This window comes from Fukomys damarensis, unplaced genomic scaffold, assembly GCF_012274545.1.
Source record: "Fukomys damarensis isolate Sample0158 unplaced genomic scaffold, DMR_v1.0_HiC HiC_scaffold_32, whole genome shotgun sequence".
NCBI lineage: Eukaryota > Metazoa > Chordata > Mammalia > Rodentia > Bathyergidae > Fukomys > Fukomys damarensis.
Window position 1 is genome coordinate 32,488,470 of NW_022900944.1, and position 22,351 is coordinate 32,510,820.

The 22,351-nt window shown below is 42.1% G+C and overlaps 1 protein-coding gene across 4 annotated transcripts in view; it reads left to right on the forward strand.

Annotated features, from left to right (window-relative positions):
- Window positions 1-20,387, forward strand: part of Prmt7 (protein arginine methyltransferase 7) — a 36,933-nt gene extending 16,546 nt beyond the window's left edge. Inside the window, exons 4-12 of one of the 4 annotated variants that reach the window (XM_033757846.1) lie at window positions 3,496-3,604; window positions 10,523-10,635; window positions 11,435-11,676; window positions 11,865-12,045; window positions 16,771-16,898; window positions 17,282-17,417; window positions 18,400-18,483; window positions 19,031-19,078; window positions 19,842-20,387. In XM_033757846.1, the coding sequence (XP_033613737.1) occupies window positions 3,496-3,604; window positions 10,523-10,635; window positions 11,435-11,676; window positions 11,865-12,045; window positions 16,771-16,898; window positions 17,282-17,417; window positions 18,400-18,483; window positions 19,031-19,078; window positions 19,842-20,045 (1,245 nt within the window). In that variant the 3' untranslated portion in view covers window positions 20,046-20,387. The remainder of the gene's footprint in view (window positions 1-3,495; window positions 3,605-10,522; window positions 10,636-11,434; window positions 11,677-11,864; window positions 12,046-16,770; window positions 16,899-17,281; window positions 17,418-18,399; window positions 18,484-19,030; window positions 19,079-19,841) is intronic. The other 3 variants (XM_033757844.1, XM_033757847.1, XM_033757845.1) reach the window with 3 other exon arrangements.
- Window positions 20,388-22,351: the final 1,964 nt, after the last annotated feature.

The window sequence follows — 22,351 nt, forward strand, 5'->3', positions numbered from 1 at the left end:
AATTTTTTTTTTTTTTTTTTTTTAAAGATAGCATTTTTGGGCTGGCGATTTAGCTCAGTGTTTCTGCCGCCTGCCTTGCAAACGCAAGGGCCTGAGTTCGATCCCTTGTACCAAAAAAATAAAAAGAAAGAAAGAAAGAAAGATAGCATCTCACTGTGTAGTTCAGGCTCATCTTGAAATTAATACATAGCTCAGCTGGGGATTTGGTCCAGTGGTTCCGCTGCCTGCCTCGCAAGCGCAAGGGCCCAAGTTCAATCCCTGGTACCAAAAAAAAAAACCAAATAAACAAATGAAATGAAAATATGTAGCCCAGGCTGGCTTGGAACTCAGGGTGATTCTCCTGTCTCAGCCTCCTGAGGGCTGAGATGACAAGTGTGTGTCGCTATGCCCAGGTCAAGGAACTGAATTTTTTATTATATTCCATTTCATAATTCACATTTAAATAGCTGTTTTGTCTTTGTTGTATACCATGGGTGTAGAGCTTGGGCTGGATGAGAGATAGAGGAGAAATATATCTCCCAATCTGGTAGGTTCCAAATGTGCCAAGTTCATGGTCTCACATCACCAAGGAATGAAGACAAGGGCCAAAGGAAAAAGTTAAGAGTTTTATTAGAAATAAGGAGGGGCTGGGGATTTAGCTCAGTGGTTCTGCCACCTGCTTCACAAGTGCAAGGTCCTGAGTTTGATCCCCGGCACCAAAATAAAAACAAAACAAAACAAAAACAAATACGGAGAATAGCTCCTAGATTTCCAGGAGAGGTCCTGAATGGGTGGCCACTAGGCCCTTTGTCAGCAAAGTCACAGCATGGGTACAATTTGGGTCAAACTATCAACATATAGCAGTGATGGCAAACCTTTTAGAGCTTTCCATGATAATAAACAGACAGCTGAGACACATGCCATAGGTTTGCCACCACTGACTCATAGGATTACAGGTATAGCTGCTTAGCTAATATTGATGCAGTATGTGGGAAATGAATCATGTGGCAAGGGAAAGAACAAAGGCACTTTTTGAAAGGGACGGGTCCAGATGCTGTGATCACCCACCTGGGCAGCCGATGCCTATCTGGACTTGCTGGATCAGGTGCTAATTACATCCAGTATAAACTCAAGTTGTTGTTTATGTCTTAGGGAGTCAGCCAAGCCTAGCCATTGTGTCTCTACCTTGTGCCTTTAGCTACAATTTTTTTTTAAGACAGTGTCTTACTTTGTAGTTCAGGCTGGCTCTGAACTTCGATATAGCCCAGGCTGGCCTTGAACTCGCTGTGATCCTCCTGCCTTGGCCTACTCAGTGCTGGGATTACTGGTGTGCACCACCATACCCGGCTCTAGCTACAATCTTGATATCTTTATTTTTTGTGCTGACTTCCTTGTGGGCTCAGTTTCACTCTGACTATATTAATAATTTCTGTCTGACTTAGCTGTCTATAATATGAGGACCAAGGGAAAGCTGTTGGGTTGGCAGCAGGTGATGAATGGATAACCTTCAGGTGATATTTTCAGTAGGGAGTAGGATTCAGAAGTGGATGGATTGCAAGTCATTGCAAACTATGACTGTGGACTGCTTTTAATACATTTGGAAAGGAGTGGGTATTTGGGTAGGTCTGTCAGTTACATTGGTTTCTTTAGTAAGTGCCTTGAAAACCATTTCAGACTGGCATAGAGAAGGACTGGTCAAGAAGTCCAGGTCTCCTTTTGGCTTCAGAATTGGATCCTTTAGGTTCCGGGGATTTAGCTCAGTGGTGCCATTATCTGCCTCACAAGTGCAAGGGCCCGAGTTCGATCCCTGGGTCCAAAGTACACACATGCACACACGCACATATGCACGCACACACACAAAGAATTGAATCCTTTAGAAGTATAATGAGACCCTAAATTTCTCTCTTTCTGCTGTTCACATCCTTCCAAAGCTGGCACCATTAATGGTAGTAAGAAGAGTTCTAAGAGCCACTGGAGACATACTAAAACAGGAAAGCATGCACCTAGCTGTCTCAGTTTCTCTTTTTGAAGAGCAAGCAGGCTTTCCCCAGAAATTTCTAGAAAAACTCTTGGGTATATTGGCCAGAATTGTTAAGAGGGATTCAATTCCCCTTGACTAGAGAGTTGGAACACTTGACTACAAGGTCAGTTGCTCTCACTTTGTCACTGCATTTGACCTGAGGGGAGAGTGGATGTTGGGAAGTCAACTTCAGAAGCCATTCCTCATAGTGTTTAGGGGGAGAACTTTTTCAGTACTGGGAATTAAACCAGGGCCTTTTCACTGAGCTACATTCCCAGCCCTTTTTCTTTTTTAATATTGGGATAGGGTCTTGCTAAGTTGCCCTGGCATGGCTTGAATTTGGGATTACAAGCATGCACCATCAGCCTGGCCCCTGTTTGTGGGGAGAGTTTAAGCTTCTTGGTGTGCTGCGGGGAAGGGGCTCTGTATAGTTGGTGCCTACAGGTTCAGGAGAGGAAGAAAGTGATAAATCACAAGGCAGCAGGAATGAAGGGATAGAATGAGCTTGTGATATTTTTAGAAGTACAGGCAAGTAATTTTTAAGAACTAAGAGTTTGAGGCCCTCCACATCAAGAAACATCAAGCTAAATTCTCAGAATAATTTTTGAGGGTGTGCTTATATGTAGTTTATAAAAGATGTAGCATTTCCCCTTTTATTTTAGTAAAAATTTGTTTTCATGGTAGAAAATGGGGAAAATACAGAAGATTTTAGAAAAAATGAATATCTTGTCATTTTTACCAATCACTTCATCGTTTGTTATATTTCCACTCTGTGTGTGTGTCTGCATGTGAGTTTGTATGTTTTATGCACAAAAAATGGTTGGAGGTGTGGAATCTAAACAGCAACTGGAAAATAAAAGCTGGAGAGGTGAAGATAGGGTTTGTTCTGCCCTGTGAAGTTGGGTTTGATTTGGCCAGAGGAGGAGGGGCCTAGGACAGGAAGCCTCAGGCTTGTCTGTAAATAATGAGATCTGCGTGGCTGAGCATTGGTCGTGGGGTTGGTGGGTGGGATAGGGGCTTGTATGGTTAGGAATGTTAGGTGGCTTGCATTTGAATAGCCTTGAGTGTCCTAAGGAAATTTATGCTGTATTCGGCCAGCAGTGAGGATCTGGGACAATTTTGATTGTGAAGGTGATCCTGTCCATACTTGCATCTATGGCTTTTCTCTGGATAGTGTGTACCCAGGTTTGTGAAGCAAGGCCCCTTTGTAGCTCTTAGCATCTCCATAGTGTGGCAGTGACACCTCCTGCCCTTGCTAGGTAGTGCGGGATCCCCTGCATCCCCACTTGCAGGGCGTGTAATGGGAATTCCTGACCAAGTGTTAAACCTGAATCTCATGCATTTATATTCATTTTCATGATACACATTTGGAGAATAAAGCGTTGAAATTAAAAATGTTAGGGCTAGACTAAAATAACGCTTTGCTAACTTTGAACAGTGGGATATTTAAAAATTTATTGTTCATTTTTCCTTGGGTGTTTGGCTCTAATTTCCAGGTTTTCAAGCCTATGGCTGATGCTGCCGTAAAGATTGTGGAGGAAAATGGCTTCAGTGATAAGATTAAAGTTATCAACAAGCATTCTACGGAGGTGACTGTAGGACCAGGTGAGACCTACACTTATAATCACCAGCACAATAAAGATAATGGAATATCAGTCATGGTGGTACATAGCTGTAATCCCGGCACCTGGGAGACTGAGGCAGGAGGATTGTCTTGAGTTTGAGGCCAGCCTGGGCTATACAGTGAGTTCAAGGCCAGCCTGAACTAATAGCAAGACCTTCTCTCAAAAAACTAAAAAAGAATATATCTATCATGCCCAAAAGACTCCTCATGAGTCAGTATAGTCAATTCCTGAATAGTGTGGCCTTAAGTACTCACTGATCTGATTTCTTCAGTATAGATTAGATTTTCACCTTCAAGAATTTCAAAGAAATGAAATTATAAATGTCAGCATATATTGTTTTGTCCTTTGTGTGTGCATATGTGTGTGTGTGTCTGGGGGTGCTAGGGATGGAATTCAAGACCTGTGCACTCCAAGTAAGTGGTCTGCCACTGAACTACATTCCCAGCCCTGTTATATAATACAATACTCAACCAAAAAAAAAAAAAGCTGGGTGTGGTGGTGCACGCCTGTAATCCTAGCACTTGGGAGGCTGAGGCAGGAGGATTGCTGTGAGTTTGAGACCAGCTTGGGCCACATAGTGAGTTCCAAGTCCGTCTCAACTACATAGTGAGACCCTGTTTTAAAAAACAAAACAAAACAAAACAAAACAAAACAAATATACACACATACACACACATGTATGTGTGTGTATAAAATGCAATACTCTTGAGGCTCATTCTCTGGAGTTGTACTTTTTTGCTGAGCAGCACTCCATTTTCTGTATAAATTGTATATTTTTTCATCTGTTGAAGGACTGGGGTAGTTTCTCAGGGCTTTTTTTTTTTTTTTTGGTACTGGGAATCAAACTTGGAACCTTGTGCTTGTGAGGTAGGTGGCGGCACCACTGAGCTAAATCCTTGGCTCTCTTAGGGCTTTAACATCATTGATTTTGGGGGCGGTATTGGGGATCAAACTTAGGTCCTTGCACTTGTGAGGCAGGTACAGAGCTACGGGGCTAAATCCCTGGCCTACTGATTTTTTTTTTCTTTTTTTTTTTTTTTGTGGTACCGGGGATTGAACTCAGGCTGTTGTGCTTGCCAGGCAGGTAGCAGAACCACTGAGCTAAACCCCCAACCGTGGTGATTTCTTTTTTAATGGAGTCTAATCTGTTGTTTTGTACATTTGGTAAACTTCATTTCTGGCACTGTTTTTTTATCTCTAAAAATTCTATTTGATTCTTTTTCACAGCCTGAGTGTGTGTTACTGGCGATTATATCCAGGGATGCTCTGCCAGTGAGCCACATCCCTGACCCTTTTTGTTTCTTATTTTGAGACTGGGTCTCACTAAATTGCCCTAGGAGACTCAGATTTGTGATCCTCCTGCCTCAGTCTCCTTCAGTGCTAAGAATGTTTTCCTATGTTCATGATTCCATTAAACACTTAACATTTATTTTTTCAGTTTTAGTATTCTTACCCTCGTTGTACCATCTCTCTTCTGATTTTGTTCTATTGATTAGTTTTTTTTTTTTTTTTTTTTTTTTTTTTTTTTTTTTTATTTTATTCTATTAACTTTTTTTTCTTTGTAGTACCAGGGATCGAACTCAGGGCCTTGTGCTTGTGAGGCAGGTGTGGTGCCACTGAGCTAAATCTGCGGCCCTTATCCTATTGTTATGCTAGCTCTGAGTCATATTTTCCTGCTTCAAATGTCTGGTGATTTTTATTCAGATGCTGTGGTTATTGGGAATTTTTCATTATTGAGGGCTGGATTTTGTTGTCTTTCAAAAATTCAGGCATGCAGTTGGTCATTTGCAGTTCAATTTGATTCTTTCAAAGTTTGTTTGAAAGTTTCATTGGAGCAGGTTAAAGTAGGTCTAAAAGAGGATTTCTTAGCAGCAACACTACGGACATTTTGTGCCTGATAAATCTTTGTTGTGAGATTACTATACTGTGTCCCTGGCTTCTATCCAGTAGATTCCAGGAGCGCTGTCCTTGCCACCATCATTTGTGCCAACCAAAAATGTCTCCACACACTTTCAAATGTCCCAGAGGGTGTGGCAGGGCAAAAGTGCCATGTCTTAAGAACCATTTCTCTGGTCCAGGGATTTAGCCCAGTGGCACTGCACCTGCCTCAAAAGCACGAGGTCCTCAGTTATATCCCCGGTACTGGAAAACAACAACAACAAAACAAAAACAAGAGCTACTGTACTAAGTCTACTTTGGTCAAACTATTGTGGCATGACTGCTCATGTCTCTGCTGGATGCCTGAGGCCCTCAGCAAAGATTTTGTAGAACAGGCTGATCAGAACTGAAGCGATTTTGAGTCCTCTGAGCTCCCTTTTATATGTGTAACCACACACTTAAGGAAACCATATTTGTGGTTCTTAAGCTCTTTTTCTGTGTTACTTCTGATCTGGCTCCCTCTTTCACCTCCACTTCCTGGACTCTAGTTTCTGTCTTTGTAGCTCACCAGACAGCTAGCTCTCTTCCACTTCCTTCCTTGCCCCTGAATGGTGGTCTGGAAAATGCCTCCTGGCTAAAAGCAGTAGTGAGCGTTACTTGGTTCATTTCATTCTTGGACAATGATATGTGTTGCTTCATTTATTTTGCCCAGCATCCTAGTTGATAATGGCAGGCAGATAAATTTGATCCTTTGTGCTCCATTATGGCCCAAAATGGAGAACATTCTCCTTAGAAAGTTTGTCTCAGTGACCCAGAAACTGACCTGAAAGGGAGCCTTTGTATAGAGAACTGTCCTCATAACTCTGCCACCAGCTTCCTACGGCCCATATTGTTCACGCACACCCTGGCTTAAGCCCCTCGTTTGTTTTTCATACCTTGCTTTGGAACACTTACCCCTGCAATAACTAAATAATTACATAATTGTATATTTAATGCTCGTGTCCGATACAGCTGAGACATGGGGTCATTGATTGTGTAGATCTTGTTAATCATTTCATTCTGTTACTTTTCAGAGATACTTGCTTAGTCTGTAACTCGGTTTTAAAGGGGCTTTGTTTCTTATCCCATCTTGACAAGTGACTTCTTCATTGTCAAGATGGTGTCTTCTGTTTCCTTCTCTGAAATTGCAGTGTTGGGACTTCTGTCACTCATTCCGTCTTGAAACTTTGTCTTTCTGGGTCCTAGTGGCATCTTCCATTCTTGGTTCTTTTTGAGTACTTTCTCTCTGTTCCCAAATGTGTATTCTCTAAGGCATCTAAGTTTGTGGCCTAATGGGTTACACACTGACCATGTGTATCACCAGTTGCTGCCCCATCCATTCCACTCATTTGGCAAAGACTTATGAGTCTGCCCCTTTCAGACTCTGCTTCCTGCCTTTCACACATTAGCACTCACACACTGAATGCCAGCCAGGCTCTCAAATATTTATTAAAATTCGCTTGGTCTTTTTTTTTTTTTTTTTTTTTTTTTCAGCTTTAATTGAGTTTATTGGTACATTTTAGGGATACAGTACAGTTACATTCATTGTTGGGATCTTGTACCTCTACATGACAAGTCTTGATTCTCATTTTTTCCCCTTACCTCTGCCCTCCCTTCCCAAACAGAAGGGAAGAATTAGACATACAGATAAGTGAGGCATATAGAACTCCAACTAGCCACGATCAAAAAAAATCTACACCTAGACATATAATAATCAAGATATCAGAAATCCAACAGAAAAACAAAATACTACAAGGAGTAAGAGAAAAGAAACAAATCACATGCAAAGGAAAGCCCATTAGAATCACAGCAGACTTTTCAACACAAACCCTTAGGTCAAGGAGAGCCTGGAGTGAGGTATTCCAAGTCCTAAAAGAAAAGAACCTCCAACCTAGACTGATGTAGCCTGCAAAACTCTCTTTCAAAATAGATGGGGAAATAAGATACTTCCACGACAAAGAGCACCTGAGAAATTTCATGAACACCAAACCAGCACTGCAAGGAATTCTAAACAATATCCTAGAAAAGGACAACGAAGTTCTCAATAACATGAGGCCCAACAGACCAAATCAAATAGGCAAGGCAAGAAACTAAAAGGAGATGGGAGAAAAAGTAAAAAGAGTCAACAAAAGGACAATAACATGACAAGAATAAGTCAAAATATATCAGTTATAACCATCAATGTTAATGGCCTCAATTCACCAATCAAGAGAAACAGATTGGCAGAATGGATTAAGAAGCAAAATCCAACAATATGTTGTATACAAGAAACACACCTAGTGCAAAAGGAAGTCCATAGACTGAAAGTGAAAGGATGGAAAACAATTCTCCATGCGTCAGGAGCCCAGAAAAAAGCAGGAGTAGCAATCTTATTCTCAGATAAAGTAAATTTCAAACCAAAACTCATTAAGAGAGACAAAGAAGGACACTACATCCTTGTAAAGGGAACAATTCAAGAGGAAGAGTTGACAATCATAAACATATATGCACCAAATATAAATGCCCCCAACTATATAAAACAAATATTAAGTAACATGAAAAACAAAGTAAGCACTAATACAATTGTAGTGGGGGATTTAAATACCCCACTATCACAAATTGACAGATCATCTAGGCAGAGAATCAACAATGAAATAATAGAAATGAACCAAGCTTTGGAACACATGGACTTAATAGATGTTTATAGAGTATTCCACCCCCAAAAATCAGAATATACATTCTTTTTGGCTGCATGTGGATCATTCTCCAAAATAGACCACATACTGGCTCACCGAACAGGTCTAAATAAATGCAAAAAAATTGAAGTCATCCCCTGTATATTATCAGATCATAGTGCAATCAAACTGGAGATCAATAGCACAAGAAACTATAGAAACTTCACAAGCACATGGAAACTGAACAACACTCTCCTAAACAATCAATGGATCACTTGGTCTTAAGGCTATGTCTTTATTTTAATGAGGCAGATTTGGACAATAAATCATGTTGTTACATAATTGGCTTAAAAATTGTCCAGGAGATGGAGTTGTCAGGGCTTGATTGATTTGCTATAGGATGACAGAGAAGGAAGAATCAAGAAGAATTCAGCTAGTGTTTGTTGACTGATGTTTACTGGGTACTTGGCATTGTTCTAGGCACTGGTGTATGATGGTAAAGAGGGCAGGCGGGATCCCTGCTCTCCCGAAGTTAGTAAATGATGCCATTTCTGGGCAGTGTGACTAACGGTGCCATTCACTGAGGCAGAAACACCATAGGGAGGAGCAGATGTGTGGTAGTGGGGAAGGGCAATTTTGAACACTGTATTCCAGTTGGATTTGGCATGACATTAGAGAAGATGGGCAGGCCCAATTGAGATTCTAAGCCAGGAGATGGAAGTTCCTTCTTAACCTTACATTCTCTTTATAATTCACAAGTGTAGGGAGGGTACATTTTTAACCTTTGTTATCTTGACTATCACCACGTGAGACAAACCTTGTTACCTCCCTTTTACATATGAGGCAACTTCTGAATTCAGGGATTAGGGACAGAAAGGGATTGAGGCTAAGGCTAAAGGACTCCAGATTCAAGCTCTCTTTATTATTCCCTTCCCTGAACCACTTCAGTGCTTCTCTTTTCTAGCATCATTTATGTGACTTGTTCTGTGTGGGGAAGATGAGTGGGCTTTATCAGATTATAATTCATGAGCCATTAGAAATGTTTATAGTTAATTCTCTATGATGACTAGTCCTTTCCAAAGCCTATTTTCATCTTGGCTCATTAAAAATTATAATTATGGAAGTAATATGTCACAGAGGTTTAGAAAACAGTTAACAAAAATAAATCCAACACTCTACTATCCTAAAACAGCTGTTATTTGGCTCATTGTTTGTGGAAAGATACCAATTTAATAAGAGGATATAATAGTATGTAGGAATTTTAAGTCACATCTCAATTTTGGTGGGTATTGTTGAACTCCTGATTGAAGGTCATCACACAACTTCTCTTTCTTTGGTGTCCTCCCTCCCTGTTACCTTAGTAGTATTTGAAGTGCCAGTCTTCAGTTTCTGCTTTCCAAATAATTTTTACCATTAAAGATGGAAGGCTGGGGATTTAGCTCAGTGGATCCACTGCCTGCCTCACAAGCGTAGGGTCCTGAGTTTGATCCCCAGTACCAAAAAAAAAGGAACTATTTGTAATTTTTTTGTTTTCCATATTCATATTTTTATTTGATTTTCTTTTTAGGTGTTTATAGTTATCTTGTTTTTTTGTGTTTTTTTTTTTTTTGGTTTTTTTTTTTGTATTTGGTTTGTGTGGGAGGGTACTGGGGGTTCACACAAAGCTATATCCCCCCCCTACCTTTTTCTTTGTTTGCTTTTCAGACAAGGTCTCAATATATAGTTGAGGCTGGTCTTGAACTCACTATGTAGCTCAGCCTAGTCTCAGACTCTACGGTCCTCCTGTCTTAGCTTACCTAGTGCTGGGATTACAAGTGTGTACCACCACACCCAGACCCCAGCCCATTTTTTATTTTTTGTTTTAAAAAGGGTCTTGCTAAGTTGCCCAGGTTGGGTTTAAACTTGTGATTCTCCTGCCTCCGCCTTCCAGAGTGCTGAGATTACAGCTTTATACCACCGTGCCCTTTTAGGTGCATTTATAGTTTTCTTACTGATTTTTCCAAGTATCTCTGAAATCTTCAACAGAAAAGTGGATAAAGCAGGAGAGAGGGCACTCATTTTTCCTGATCCTAGATTTATCAGTTGTTATCATTTTACCATATATACATCACCCATAGATATACATAATCATTTATATATATTGTAATACACATACCATATGGCTTTCCATATATAGTTTGTGTATAAATATATATAACATGGCCTTTTTGTTATCGAACCATTGAGAAGTCATTGCAGACATATGTATGTCATGTTTCATACATTTGCTGTAAATATTTTTCCTAGCCTGTTGCTTGCTTCTGATTCCATTCCCTTGTGTTTCTTAGATGGTGATATGCCATGCCGTGCCAACATCCTGGTCACAGAGCTATTTGACACAGAACTGATTGGGGAGGGAGCATTGCCCTCCTACGAGCATGCACATAGGCATCTTGTACAGGTATGGAAACCCTGGGCCTTGCTTGGGTGTGTTGCTGTGATCTCAGCTGCTGCACCAGTCTCAGCACAGCCCTCAGTATGTCTTCAGACAGCCTGTGTTATCCCTCAGTTCTGGGAGGTTTCTGGCTCAGGTGGCTGGTAGTGCTGAGGTAGAGAAAGACTTTGCTCACAATACCAAGCAGTAGTAGTTGTGACCATCCTCTTCACTGCTGAGTCCTTAGTGTCAGCCTGTGGAGGATGCAAAATGAGTGGATGTGGTAGAAGGACAACTTGTCGAAGAGCTACAACCACAGCCAACTGGAAAGAGTAATCAGCAGTGCCAGGTGAAGCCAGCAGGTCAGGTCAATTGCAGGTGGACATTTGTTCTTCGGGGTTTTTTTTAATAAATGGGTTCTGGTCTTGTTACCCAGGTGAGAGCTGCTCTGAGTGGATGCTCTGAGTCCAAGGCTAGAACTACTGCTTCGCAGTAAGACTTGGACTCTTCCAAGTCAGTGTGGGAGTTCATCAGCATGATGACAGTTCAGGGTTGTTTTCTAAGTATTTAATAGTGCCAGATAACTAGGCACTTGTCTGACTAAACTATTTTAGGCATAATATGTATTCTTTTTGAAATTAACTTTTTTTTTCTTTCCTAAGGGCATAGGACTGAAAACAATTTATTATTCTGGTAGTGGGAAGGTAGATGTTACTAAATTAGTCTCATATTATGAGTAGACCTATATTGATCCATGGTCATTACTGTTGGTTGGATACCTGATTTTTTTCTTGTTCTTTTGTTTTGTTTTTTAATATAAACTTAGGAAAATTGTGAGGCAGTGCCTCACAGGGCAACTGTCTATGCACAGCTGGTAGAATCCAGAAGGATGTGGTCATGGAACAAGCTGTTTCCTGTCCGTGTTCAGACCAGCCTTGGAGAGCAGGTCATCATCCCTCCCTCAGATCTGGAGAGGTGCCCTGGTGCACCCTCTGTCTATGACATCCAGCTGAACCAAGTGTCACCTGCTGACTTTACTGTCCTCAGCGATGTGCTACCTATGTTCAGGTACCAAGAAGCCTTCCCAGGTGATCAGTGCTTGGAGACATTTAATGGAATTTGGGTCTTTAGAAATTCATTTTGTGTGGGAAGGAAACCTACCTGAGTCCTTTGCAGTCAACTATCATTGCTGGTAATATTGTCACAGAAACTTAACAATGGAGTGTGTGCTTCAGTTCCTGAATATTCTTCCACAGTGTGGACTTCAGCAAGCAGGTCAGTAGCTCGGCAGCCTGCCATAGCAGACAGTTTGAACCTTTGGCATCTGGCCGAGCTCAGGTGGTTCTCTCCTGGTGGGACATTGAAATGGATCCTGAGGGGAAGATCAAGTGTACCATGGCCCCCTTCTGGGCACACTCTGATCCAGAGGGGCTCCAGGTAAGAGGCTCGGGAGCTGAGCACATTGTTTTGTAAGTCAGGAAGATTGTCCATTTTGTTTGTTGAGCCTTAGATCACAAGAATGTAGACACAGAAATAACTATCAAATGCAAAGAAGAATTTATCTTTCTGTGTCTCTCTGTTATCTGTCCTCTTCTTCCTTCCTTCCTTTTTCCCTCCTCCCTTCCCTTCTTCTGTCCCTCCCTCCTTTCTTTCCCTCCTTTCTTTCTTTCACAGTACTGGTGATTGAATCCACGGGTGTTCTACCACTAATATATCCCCACCCATTTTTTTTTTTAAGACATGGTCTCACTAAATATCCATGACCTCAAACTTATGCTCCTCCTGCCTTAGCCTCTTGAGAAGCTAGGATTACAGTTATGCATCACCGTGTTCAGCTTTCTTTTTTTATTTTGAGACAGGGTCTTAATATGTAGTAGTGGGAAGGTAGCCCTGAAACTCACTATATAGCCAAGGTTGGCCTAGAACTTATGATCTCCTTTCTCAGCCTCCCAACTGCTAGGGATATAGGCATGTGCCACCGTGGATGTCTCATTGGCTTTTTTTCTTTCTTTTTCTTGGTACCTGGGATCAAACTAGGTACCCGGGATCAAACTAGGTACCTTGCACTTGTGAGGCAGGCGGCAGAACCACTGAGCTAAATCTCTGGCCCTCTTTGTTTCTTTAATTTGCAGGGTGCTGGTACTATAGCTCAGTGGCAGAGCACTTGCTTAGCTTACATGAGGCATTTAATCCCCAGCACTCCAAATATAAATAAACTAATTAATTAGTTAATTTAAATGCACAGGTGAGCTGTAGTAAGACAGGCCTCTCAGGGTGAGTTTATGGTCAGCACCAGTGGTCACAGTGAGCAAGGGAAACCTTGGTGAATTAGCTGTACCATTCTCTACTCATCTACTGCCACTCTTTGACCTCAGCTCCCTCTGCCAAGTTGTCCAAGGATGCTGGAATAGATAACTGCAGCCTGCCTGCCTTCCTGCCTTTCTTTTCTTTTCTTTCTTTCTTTTTTGGTACCTGGATCAAACTTAGGACCTTGCATTTGCCAGGCAGGTGCAGTGCCACTGAGCTAAATCCCCAGCCCTTGCAGCCTTACTTTCTGTAGCCTCAAAATCTACTTTTCAAGTTCAGTACAAAGTGGGCAGCAAATGTGAAATAAAGATTATTTTTCAACATGTGATAAATTGTTCACCATTACTCAGAATTGCAACTTTAAACTTCAGTGAAATAGCAGAAAACAATAAATTATAGTGAGATAACATTTTCACCTATTAGTGAATAGAGTTCATAAAGTGTTATGGCACACTGTTGGTGAGGCTGGGGGAAAGAGTAGGGAAGTAAACTGTCAGAACATCCATGAAACAGTGTGGCCCAGCCATCCTGGTGAAAGTGATGCCACCAGTAGACCTTTGGGCTCTGGGTAGGTTATGCACAATGATATACATGTGGGATGTCCATCATGACCCTGACTTAACAGAAAAGGAACCACCCAAAGGCCATCTATAAGGATTCACCGAATCATTGTCCTGTGTCCTTTCAGTGGACAAGGCAGCACTCTAGGCACTGATGAACAAACTCCAGTATGTATTATTAAATGAAGCAAGGAAAGAAGTTGCAGAACTGTTGTCATATGCCGGCACTGGTGTTAGTAAAGTAAGAATGCATGTGGTTATAAGTGTATAGTTGTGTGTAGTGTATGTATAAGGATATCTTTGGAGGAATTCACAGAAATTGGTAAAAATGGTTGTTTGGGAGGCTAGAGGTTTAGAGGAAGCTGTTTCTTTCCATAACATACTTGTATCCTGTGAATTTTCTCTCACATACATGAATTACCAATCCCTAACCCACACACTCAACAGAAGAAAAAGTGGGGAAGATATTTCAGAGCCAAGAAATAAAACCTTCTCTAGGGCCTGGGATTTAGCTCAGTGCTTCCACCGCCTGCCTTGCAAGCAGAAGGACCCGAGTTTGATCCTCGGTGCCAAAAAAAAAAAAAAAACCTTCCCTCTCTACCTTTGCGAGTCTTAAGCCCCAACTCTCTGGGTTACCCCTGGCATTTATTTTGATTGACTGCTGGCTGTAGTGTACACAGTCTTCTCACTGGTAGAGAAAGTACACAAGACCCATAGTCAGAAGACCTGGGGACCAGCTGCCCTCTGCTGCTTCCTGTACACAGCCTGCTGAGTTTCTGTTTGGGTATTGTTGCAGTTATCTGATATGTCTTGTATGCAGATTCAAGGAGGAAATACACGCAACAGCTCCCTTGTACCCTAGTTCCTGAGTTACTGTTTAGGTAAGGGCCATGACTACCGTGGGAATGCTGTCAATTAGCCGGGCCTGTGGACTCCTTAGCCTCCCTTTCCCTTTCAGTTGCCGGCCTCCACACTGGCATGCATTAACCAATGTGTGTCAACTTCCCTCTGCAACCTTGGTATTCTGCAGACAGAATGTGTGTGTGTGAATTTGATCTCAGCAAGCTCAGGGGTGAGCTCAGGGCTTTGTGTCCAGGAAGAGTGGAGGGGATCTGGTCCCTAGGTCTTCTGATTATAGGTCTGTGTCCTTTCTGTACCAGTGACAACTTTTGGACTGTTAGGAATTTTAAAGCTGCTAATGAATCTCCTTTATGAATTCACAAAACTTCTTTGGATCCCATTTAGTCTCTTACCATGGGGCAGGGGTCTGTCACCAGCTCATTAGCCATGTGTGAGGAATATGGGGAGGGAAGGATGACAGGGAAGTCAAGTCCCCTAGGACTACAAGAGGGGTTGGGGAAGGCCTTTCCTATCCTCAGATAAATTTGTGTAGTATAGGAATGAATAACAGGTTTAATAAAACCTAGTTTTTTCTCATTATTGTATATTTATTCTAGAACATATCTGGTTGGGTTTTCATTTTCTATCTTTTCTGTTCAAGTAGATATTTCAGACACCTGCCTTTTTTGTCAGATTTTCCTGTTGTTTTCTTATATTCAAGACCGGATGGGATGAGATGTATCCCGGAGAAGTGGGACAGCTTTCAGATTTTATTTGCCTATGAACTTAGCCAAGCTTTTCTTTTTAGACAAGATCTAAATGTCTTTGTAGTTCATACTGGCCTTAGACTCACTGTTTGAGACCCAGGCTGGTCTCAAACTCTCAGCAGTCTTCCTGCCTCAGTCTCTCCCGAATGCTGGGATTACAGACATCATGCCCGACAGCCAACTTCCTAAGACTTTTGCAGGGCCAAGTTTACCTCAGTTTCTGAGGATGACAGAGTGAACATCTCATTAGAGTTGCTCTAAGCATCCACTTTTTTTTTTTTTTTTTTTTTTTTGGTACTGGGGCTCAAACTCAGGACCCTGTGCTTGCAAGGCAGGTGGTGGAACCACTGAGCAAAATCCCCAATCCCTCAGCATGCACTTTTTAGAACATTCATCCTTTTCTCAGATATGGGCTTATGTCAGTTCTTAACTTTTAAAAAATTCTGTATTGTAGTCTTCATCATTTTAAAAGTCTGAGTATTCTGCATATACATACCAATTTATGAGCTGCTGGGCATTTTAGTTTTTTGCTAGTATAAATAATTTTGATATGCATATTTATGTGAATGTATCTCCGTATATATAGGACTTATAGTAAAGATCAGCGTAGCTGAAAAGCTGATGCTGGGGTTAGGATGTAGCTCTGTGGTAGAGCACTTATCTAGCAGTACGTGAGCCCTGGATTTGATCCCCAGCACTGGGGAGATAACTATAACTATAAATCACTGTAAACCATATTGCACAATTTAGAATATCCCGATAAACCTTTTTGTATCATCTCTGCTTTTTATCTGGAAAAATTGTAAAACCAGAGTAAACAAAAATGGAAACTGATAATTCCCTTAATTTAAATTTTGTGATTATCAACATTTGCTTTATTTCTCTCTTCCTTCCTCCTACTCTGCCTCCCTCCCTTTATTCCTCTCTTTGTACAACTGTTCCTCTTTATACACATAGTTTCTTGCTAAATCATTTTAAAATAAGTTGCAGACGCCTGTCTTGCAAGTGCAAGGACTTGAGTTCAATCCCTGGAACCCCCCCAACAAAGGTTGCATACATCTGGCACTTTACTCTTCAACACCTTAACCTACATCTACTAAAAATAAAACAATCTAGCATAAGCAAAACATAAAACATTAATAGTAATTCCATAAATCATTTAATATATGGTTCAAAATAAAATTGCTTTGTCTTCAAATGTCTTTAGTAGCTTTTGTATTTTCCAGTCTAGGTATCAGTTAGGTTTTATGCATTTTGTTTAAACTTTTTGTGTTTTGAAGTCACTTAGAAGAAAAGAGTAAATTCTGAATGTATTATAGCCTGTGGAATATGATTAAATCTTGTTTGGGAGCCAGAGAATTCTTCCTTCAAATGAAACATGATGCATAGCCCAACACATTGAAGCAAGAGCATTGGTGTTGCTCTGTGTATAGGTACTGGAGCCTGCACTTGTCCCCTCTACTGAGCCACTCTGGAAGACCACATAGTATCTTTCTAAAGCCAGCAAGCTTTTGGGCTACAATCCTCTCCAATTTGTAAATTTTTTCTTTATCCCTTTGCCACAATAGTCAGCTGTAGTCTATACCTTGTCTCCCTGCAAACTGATATTTGTCCTATCTTTTGGCCCCAGGATTAAAAGTGTAGCTCTTGCAGCTTGGTGACAGCTGCCTCTCTGTTCTCCATTTCAGTGGCGGGACCATTGGATGCAGTGTGTGTACTTCCTGCCACAAGAGGAGCCTGTTGTACAAGGTGCAGCCCTCTGCCTGTTGGCTCACCATGATGACTACTGTGTGTGGTTTAGCCTTCAGAGGACCTGGTATGCCTGCACTTCACAGGGGTGGGGCCTGGGTTTTAGAGACAGTGCATTGATGTAAATTTCCCATATGCAGACCCAGTAGTGACAGTAGTGGGCAGATTTATATCTGAATGGAATAAAATAAGAAAGGTCTATGATTGGGTACATCAGTACCTATCTCTGTGTTCTCAGAAGAGACTTACAGGTAGCTGCATTTCGTTTGGAACAGACATACATGAAAACTTCAATATCCACTCAAGAGCTACTCTTTCCCTCTAGAGACCTGTTAAAAGCCCAGGTCAAGTTCTGCTAGGCGGGTCCCTGTGGCATCCCTCATGCTTTCTGGTATCTAACAGGTTATCTCATATCTCATCATCTGTGTATGTCTTTATCTCTTGGCCTAGCCCTGAAGAGAGTGGGAGAGTCCAACACATGCGCCCCGTGTGTGACTGCCAAGCTCACCTGCTCTGGAACCGGCCTCGGTTTGGAGAGATCAATGATCAGGGCAGAACTGATCAGTATGCCCAGGCCCTGAGGACTGTAAGTGTCTAGCCCCTTGGGTTTGGCACTCAGCTTATGGTTTGCTGATTTTGTTTATGTGTTCCCACATTTGTGTGGCTTCAGCTGACTTAGTGTGGGGTGGGTACTAGAGAGCTGGAGAGCTTGTTTTAGATCTTAGAAGGGCTTGTTTTCTGCTCCTGTGAGATCTCTGTGGGAGCCTTCCTTCAGCCTGCACTTGCCCTGCTGGACACCTTGCCTTTGTGGTTACCAGCAGTTGCCATGGGTGAGCCCCATGACTATCCTTATCCTTTTCCTCTTTTTATCTGTTTTGTCTATCTGAAATGTTCTAAAACGTAAATGAGATTGTGAAACTTTGGCCTGAAAATCTTTGCTCCTTGCTGTCTGTAGTGGAGGGCTTAGCTGGGGAACCTCATTTGTAGTATGGAAGGTGCCTCTGGACCCCTTAGAGTTGTATGTTGTGTAAGGAAGACATATGCATGTGTGCACATGCGTACATTTGTCAGCGGGAGGAAGGATCCAAGCTGTCCTGAGTTCCTCTCCAAGGAATCTTTGACTCATAAGGGCACTCAGGCTTTGAGAAATCATTTGAGAACACATGGGCCAGACAGCAAAGAAACTTGTCAAAAGCTTTTTGCAAGTGGACCATCCAGACCTAGTTGGGTTAAGGAGGACCTTCTTGGCTGTGGGCACTGGTAGGAGAGGAGACATGAGTAAGGAGGCATCAGGTTACTGCATAGGCCCAAGAGGATCCAGCCAGGTGGTGGGGAAGATGGGAAGAGACCTGTAATGATTTAATGGTCAGAATCTTTGTGGGTGGGGTTGGGATCAGAAGTGTTTCTCAGTTTGCTAGCAAGAATCTCTTGCTAGAGGCCAGGGATTTAGCACAGTGGTTCCACCACCTGCTTAACAAGTGCAAGATCCCAAGTTCGATCCCTGGTACCAAAAAAAAAAGAATCTGCTAAACCAAAAAACTGGTGCTGAACCTGCATTTTTCCCACAGGTGCTGATGCCAGACAGTGTCTGCCTCTGTGTCAGTGATGGCAGTCTGCTCTCAATGTTGGTCCATCACCTCGGGGCAGAGCAGGTACTGGGCTTTGTAAGCTTATCTGTCTGTCTCCTTCACTTTTTAAAGGCCAATTCTTGCCTGGTGTGGTGGCACACGCCTGTAATCCCAGCACTTGGGAGGCTGAGGCAGGAGGATCACTGTGAGTTCGAGACCAGCCTGGGCTACACAGTGAGTTCCAGGTCAATTTCACTACATAAGTGAGACCCTGTCTCAAAAAACCAAGAAATTTTTTAAAAAGGCCAGTTCTTGAGTTAGGACATTGCATGGTCCAGGTACACAGCTCTGTGATCAAAACTTTTTGTAAGTACAGGTATCCTGTGTGGTGTGCTTAGTGCAGGGACTTAGGGATTCTCCTGCCTGCCATGTAGTGCCACATAACTAATGCAGTTTGGGTTGAGTTGGCCACCTTGCTGGGGTTAGTACCCATTGTGGGGGCTAGGTATTGAACAGAGACAATTGTTTGGGCAGTCAGTGATTTCTGCCTTGGAATGGTCTCATCTCGTTTTTATCTGGAATTTCTTCCTCAGTTAAGTGCATCTGTAATAGCTCATGGTGTTCTCTTCAGGTATTTACAGTCGAGAGTTCAGCAGTTTCCCATAATCTGATGAAAAAGGTAAGTGATAATTGTTGTTATTGAATTAATAAGGGTGTGTATGAGGCCTTCCTTCCTGAGTCTGGGATGGGTAACTTTGCATGCCGCAGCAGCATTGGTACCGAGGAACTGGGAAAAGTAGCTGGTACATAGAGAACCCTCCTTTGTGGTGTGGCACCTTCCTGAAGAGCTGGCCTGGAAGCACTCTAGGGTTGACATTGAAGTAGAAACAAATGTTTGGATTCTGCATTGTTTTTTGTGCTTGAAGTAGTTTGGACATTTCTTTTAATTTTACATAAAACTAAGGAGTTTTCAGCTATAGAGTTGAATGTGATACCAATGCCCAGGGAGTCACTGCTTGCAGCCTGACTGGAGAGCATATTTCTTGCTCTCAGAAATAGGTTTGATTTCCTCTCTGGGGGGTAACCCACCTCCACCAGAACTGCAAGTCTGTTGCTATATCTCGCTATGTACCTGAAAGAGAAATGTGTTGCTGCTATAGCATTTTGCTCAATACCTCATTCCTGGTCAGTAAAAGGTCCCTCAAAAGGTGTTTCCACAAAGCAAAGAAAGTGGTGCTTCAGGGCCATTTGGCCAGAAAACTCAAAGTAGAGAAGGCAACTTTGAGAATTGTTTTGATTTCAGTCCTAGCGATGAAACCTTGGACCACAGTGTGCTATCCAAGTGTTCTATCCCTGAACTACAACAGCCAAGAGGTTTTTTTTCCCCCTGGGTCAAAACAATTTTTCAGTAAAAATAGTTTCTTTTTTTTTTCCCCCCTAAGATCTTCAAGGCTAACCATTTGGAAGATAAAATTAATATCATTGAGAAAAGGCCTGAATTTCTAACATCTGCAGACCTGGAGGGTAAGAAGGTGAGGATCAGGAGCTTCTTGGTCAGGCTGGGGCTATATGAGTGTGGACAGTGCAGCCCTGAGGTGGTCCCAGCTCTGCCATGTCCTCTAGGCCTCTTAGTGTCCCCCATGTAACTAATCAGCTTAGACTGGCCACTGTGAAGTGTGTGGTGAGGTATGTATAGAGAGGCCCGATGAGTCTGGTCTGCCCCTCAAGTGAGGGAAGGGAACCTGTTGCAATCGGAGGAACATAATGTGGCTCCTCTCCCTTTTACCTTCACTGCAACCCTGTCTTATTTCTTCCTGTTCATATCCCGTACCAAAATTGTTCTAGTTCCTGAAACTGCTCCCACTAGAGACCTTAGGGTTTCCAAATCCAGGTGTCCCTGCATACTCCAGCTGCTCATGCCCTTGGGCCCTTGCAGCCCTGAGGACCTCCCTTTTTTTATCTCTAGGAAACTGCTCACCCCAGTTTTGTTTTTGTTGTTGTTGTTGGTACTGGATCGAACTCAGGATCTTGTGCTTGCTTGGTGCTGTGCTGCTGAGCTAAATCCCTGGTCCACATCCCAGGTTTTGCTGCTCCTTTGAGTTTCCTTCATGATTGTTTCTTTCACTTGATCCTTCCCTCATGCTGTTCCCTGGCCTCTCCCTTTGGGTCTCCTCTTCCCTCTCCTGGGTTTCCTTTCCAGTGATCATATCCCTTCCCATACACCAGTGTGTGACCATGAAAGTTGGTCTTTGCTGTGGGTAGGCCTCTTTACCTCTTTTTTTTTTTTTTTTTTTCCTGGTACTGGGGATTGAACTTGGGTTCTTGTGCTTGCAAGGCAGGCAGTGGAACCACTGAGCTAAATCCCCAGCCCCTTTTGTTTGTATTTTGAAACAGCGTCTCACACTGTAATTCAGGCTGGCCTTGAACTCATTATGTGACCCAGGCTGGCCTCAAACTTGCGGTCCTCTTGCCTCAGCCTCCCAAGTGCTGAGATTATAGGCATATGCCACCACACCTGACCCTTTTTACCTTTTTAATTCAAATCTCTTACGTTATTTTTCCTTGAATACCCCAAACTGGATTCACCCAAAGTGGAACTAATTGTCTTTCATCTTTCCTGCCCATCCATCCATCCATCATTTATGGCCTTTTTTGGTCACAGCTTTATTGATGTATAATTGACATCCTATTAAATTAACCTATTTGAAGTATGCAGTTTGGTGGCTTTTAGTAAACGTGGAATTACGCAACTGTCATCTGATCTAGTTTTAGAACATTTCTCCCCAAATCCCCTGGAGCCTGTTTGCAGTCAGTCAGTGTACTACCTATCCCTTAGAATCAGGCAGCCCCTGCCTAGTGTCTGTATTTATGTGTCTGCTTTTTCACAAAAGTGAAATACTGCAATATGTAGTCTTGTGCATTAGGCTTGTCATTGAGCATAAAGTCTCAGATTTTTCCATGTTGTAGGATGTGTCAGTATATCAGTATTTTGTTCCCTTTTTTTTTTTTTTTTTTGGTACTTGAGATTGAACTGAGGGCCTTTGCACAGAGCTATATCCCCACCCCTTTTATAATTTTTTATTTTGAGACAGAGGCTCACTAAGTCACTAAATTGTCCAGGATACGCTTGAATTTGCAGTCCTGCCTCAGCTCCTAGAATACTGGAATTACAGGCTTGTGCCACCATGCCCGGCTATTTTTTCCTCTTTATTTTTCTTTGGAGACAGAGTTTCTCTTTTTAGTTCAGGCTGGCCTTGAACTTGTGATGATTCCTGCCTCAGCCTTCTGAGTCCTGGGATTACAGGCATGAACCACCAAGCCTGGCCTATTTTGTTCTTTTTAATGCTGGATAATATTCCTTTGTATGGATATGGCACTTTTTGTTTATTTGTCCACTTGTTGATGGACATTTAGATTCTTTCCAGTTTTTGTCTATTTTGAATATTACTATGAATATGGGTGTGTGATTGTGAGGATATTTTCAGTTGTCTTAGGCAGAAACCTCGGCAGAGGTTTAAGGTGGCTGTACGTACATTCCCATCAGTATGATATGAGAATTCCAGTTTCTTACAATTCTGGCTAACACTTAGTATTGTCTCTTTTTTTGTGTAGCTGTTTTAGTGGGTGTGCAGTGATGTCTCATTGTAGTTTTAATTTGTATTTGCCTGATAACTAATGATCTTGAACATCTTTTCATGTGCTGTATTAGTTATCCATATACAGTATGTTACTTGGTGAAATTTCTGTTCAAGTCTTTTGCCCATTTTCCCTCAGGCCTTTAAAAAAATAACAGCTTGCCAGGCATGGTAGCACATACTTATAATCCCAGCATTTGGCAGGCTGAGGCAGGAGAATTGCCCCAAGTTTGGACTGGGGATTTATTTAGCCCAGTGGTTCTGCTGCCTGCCTCGCCATTGTGAGGTCCTGAGTTCGATTCCTGTACAAAAAAAAA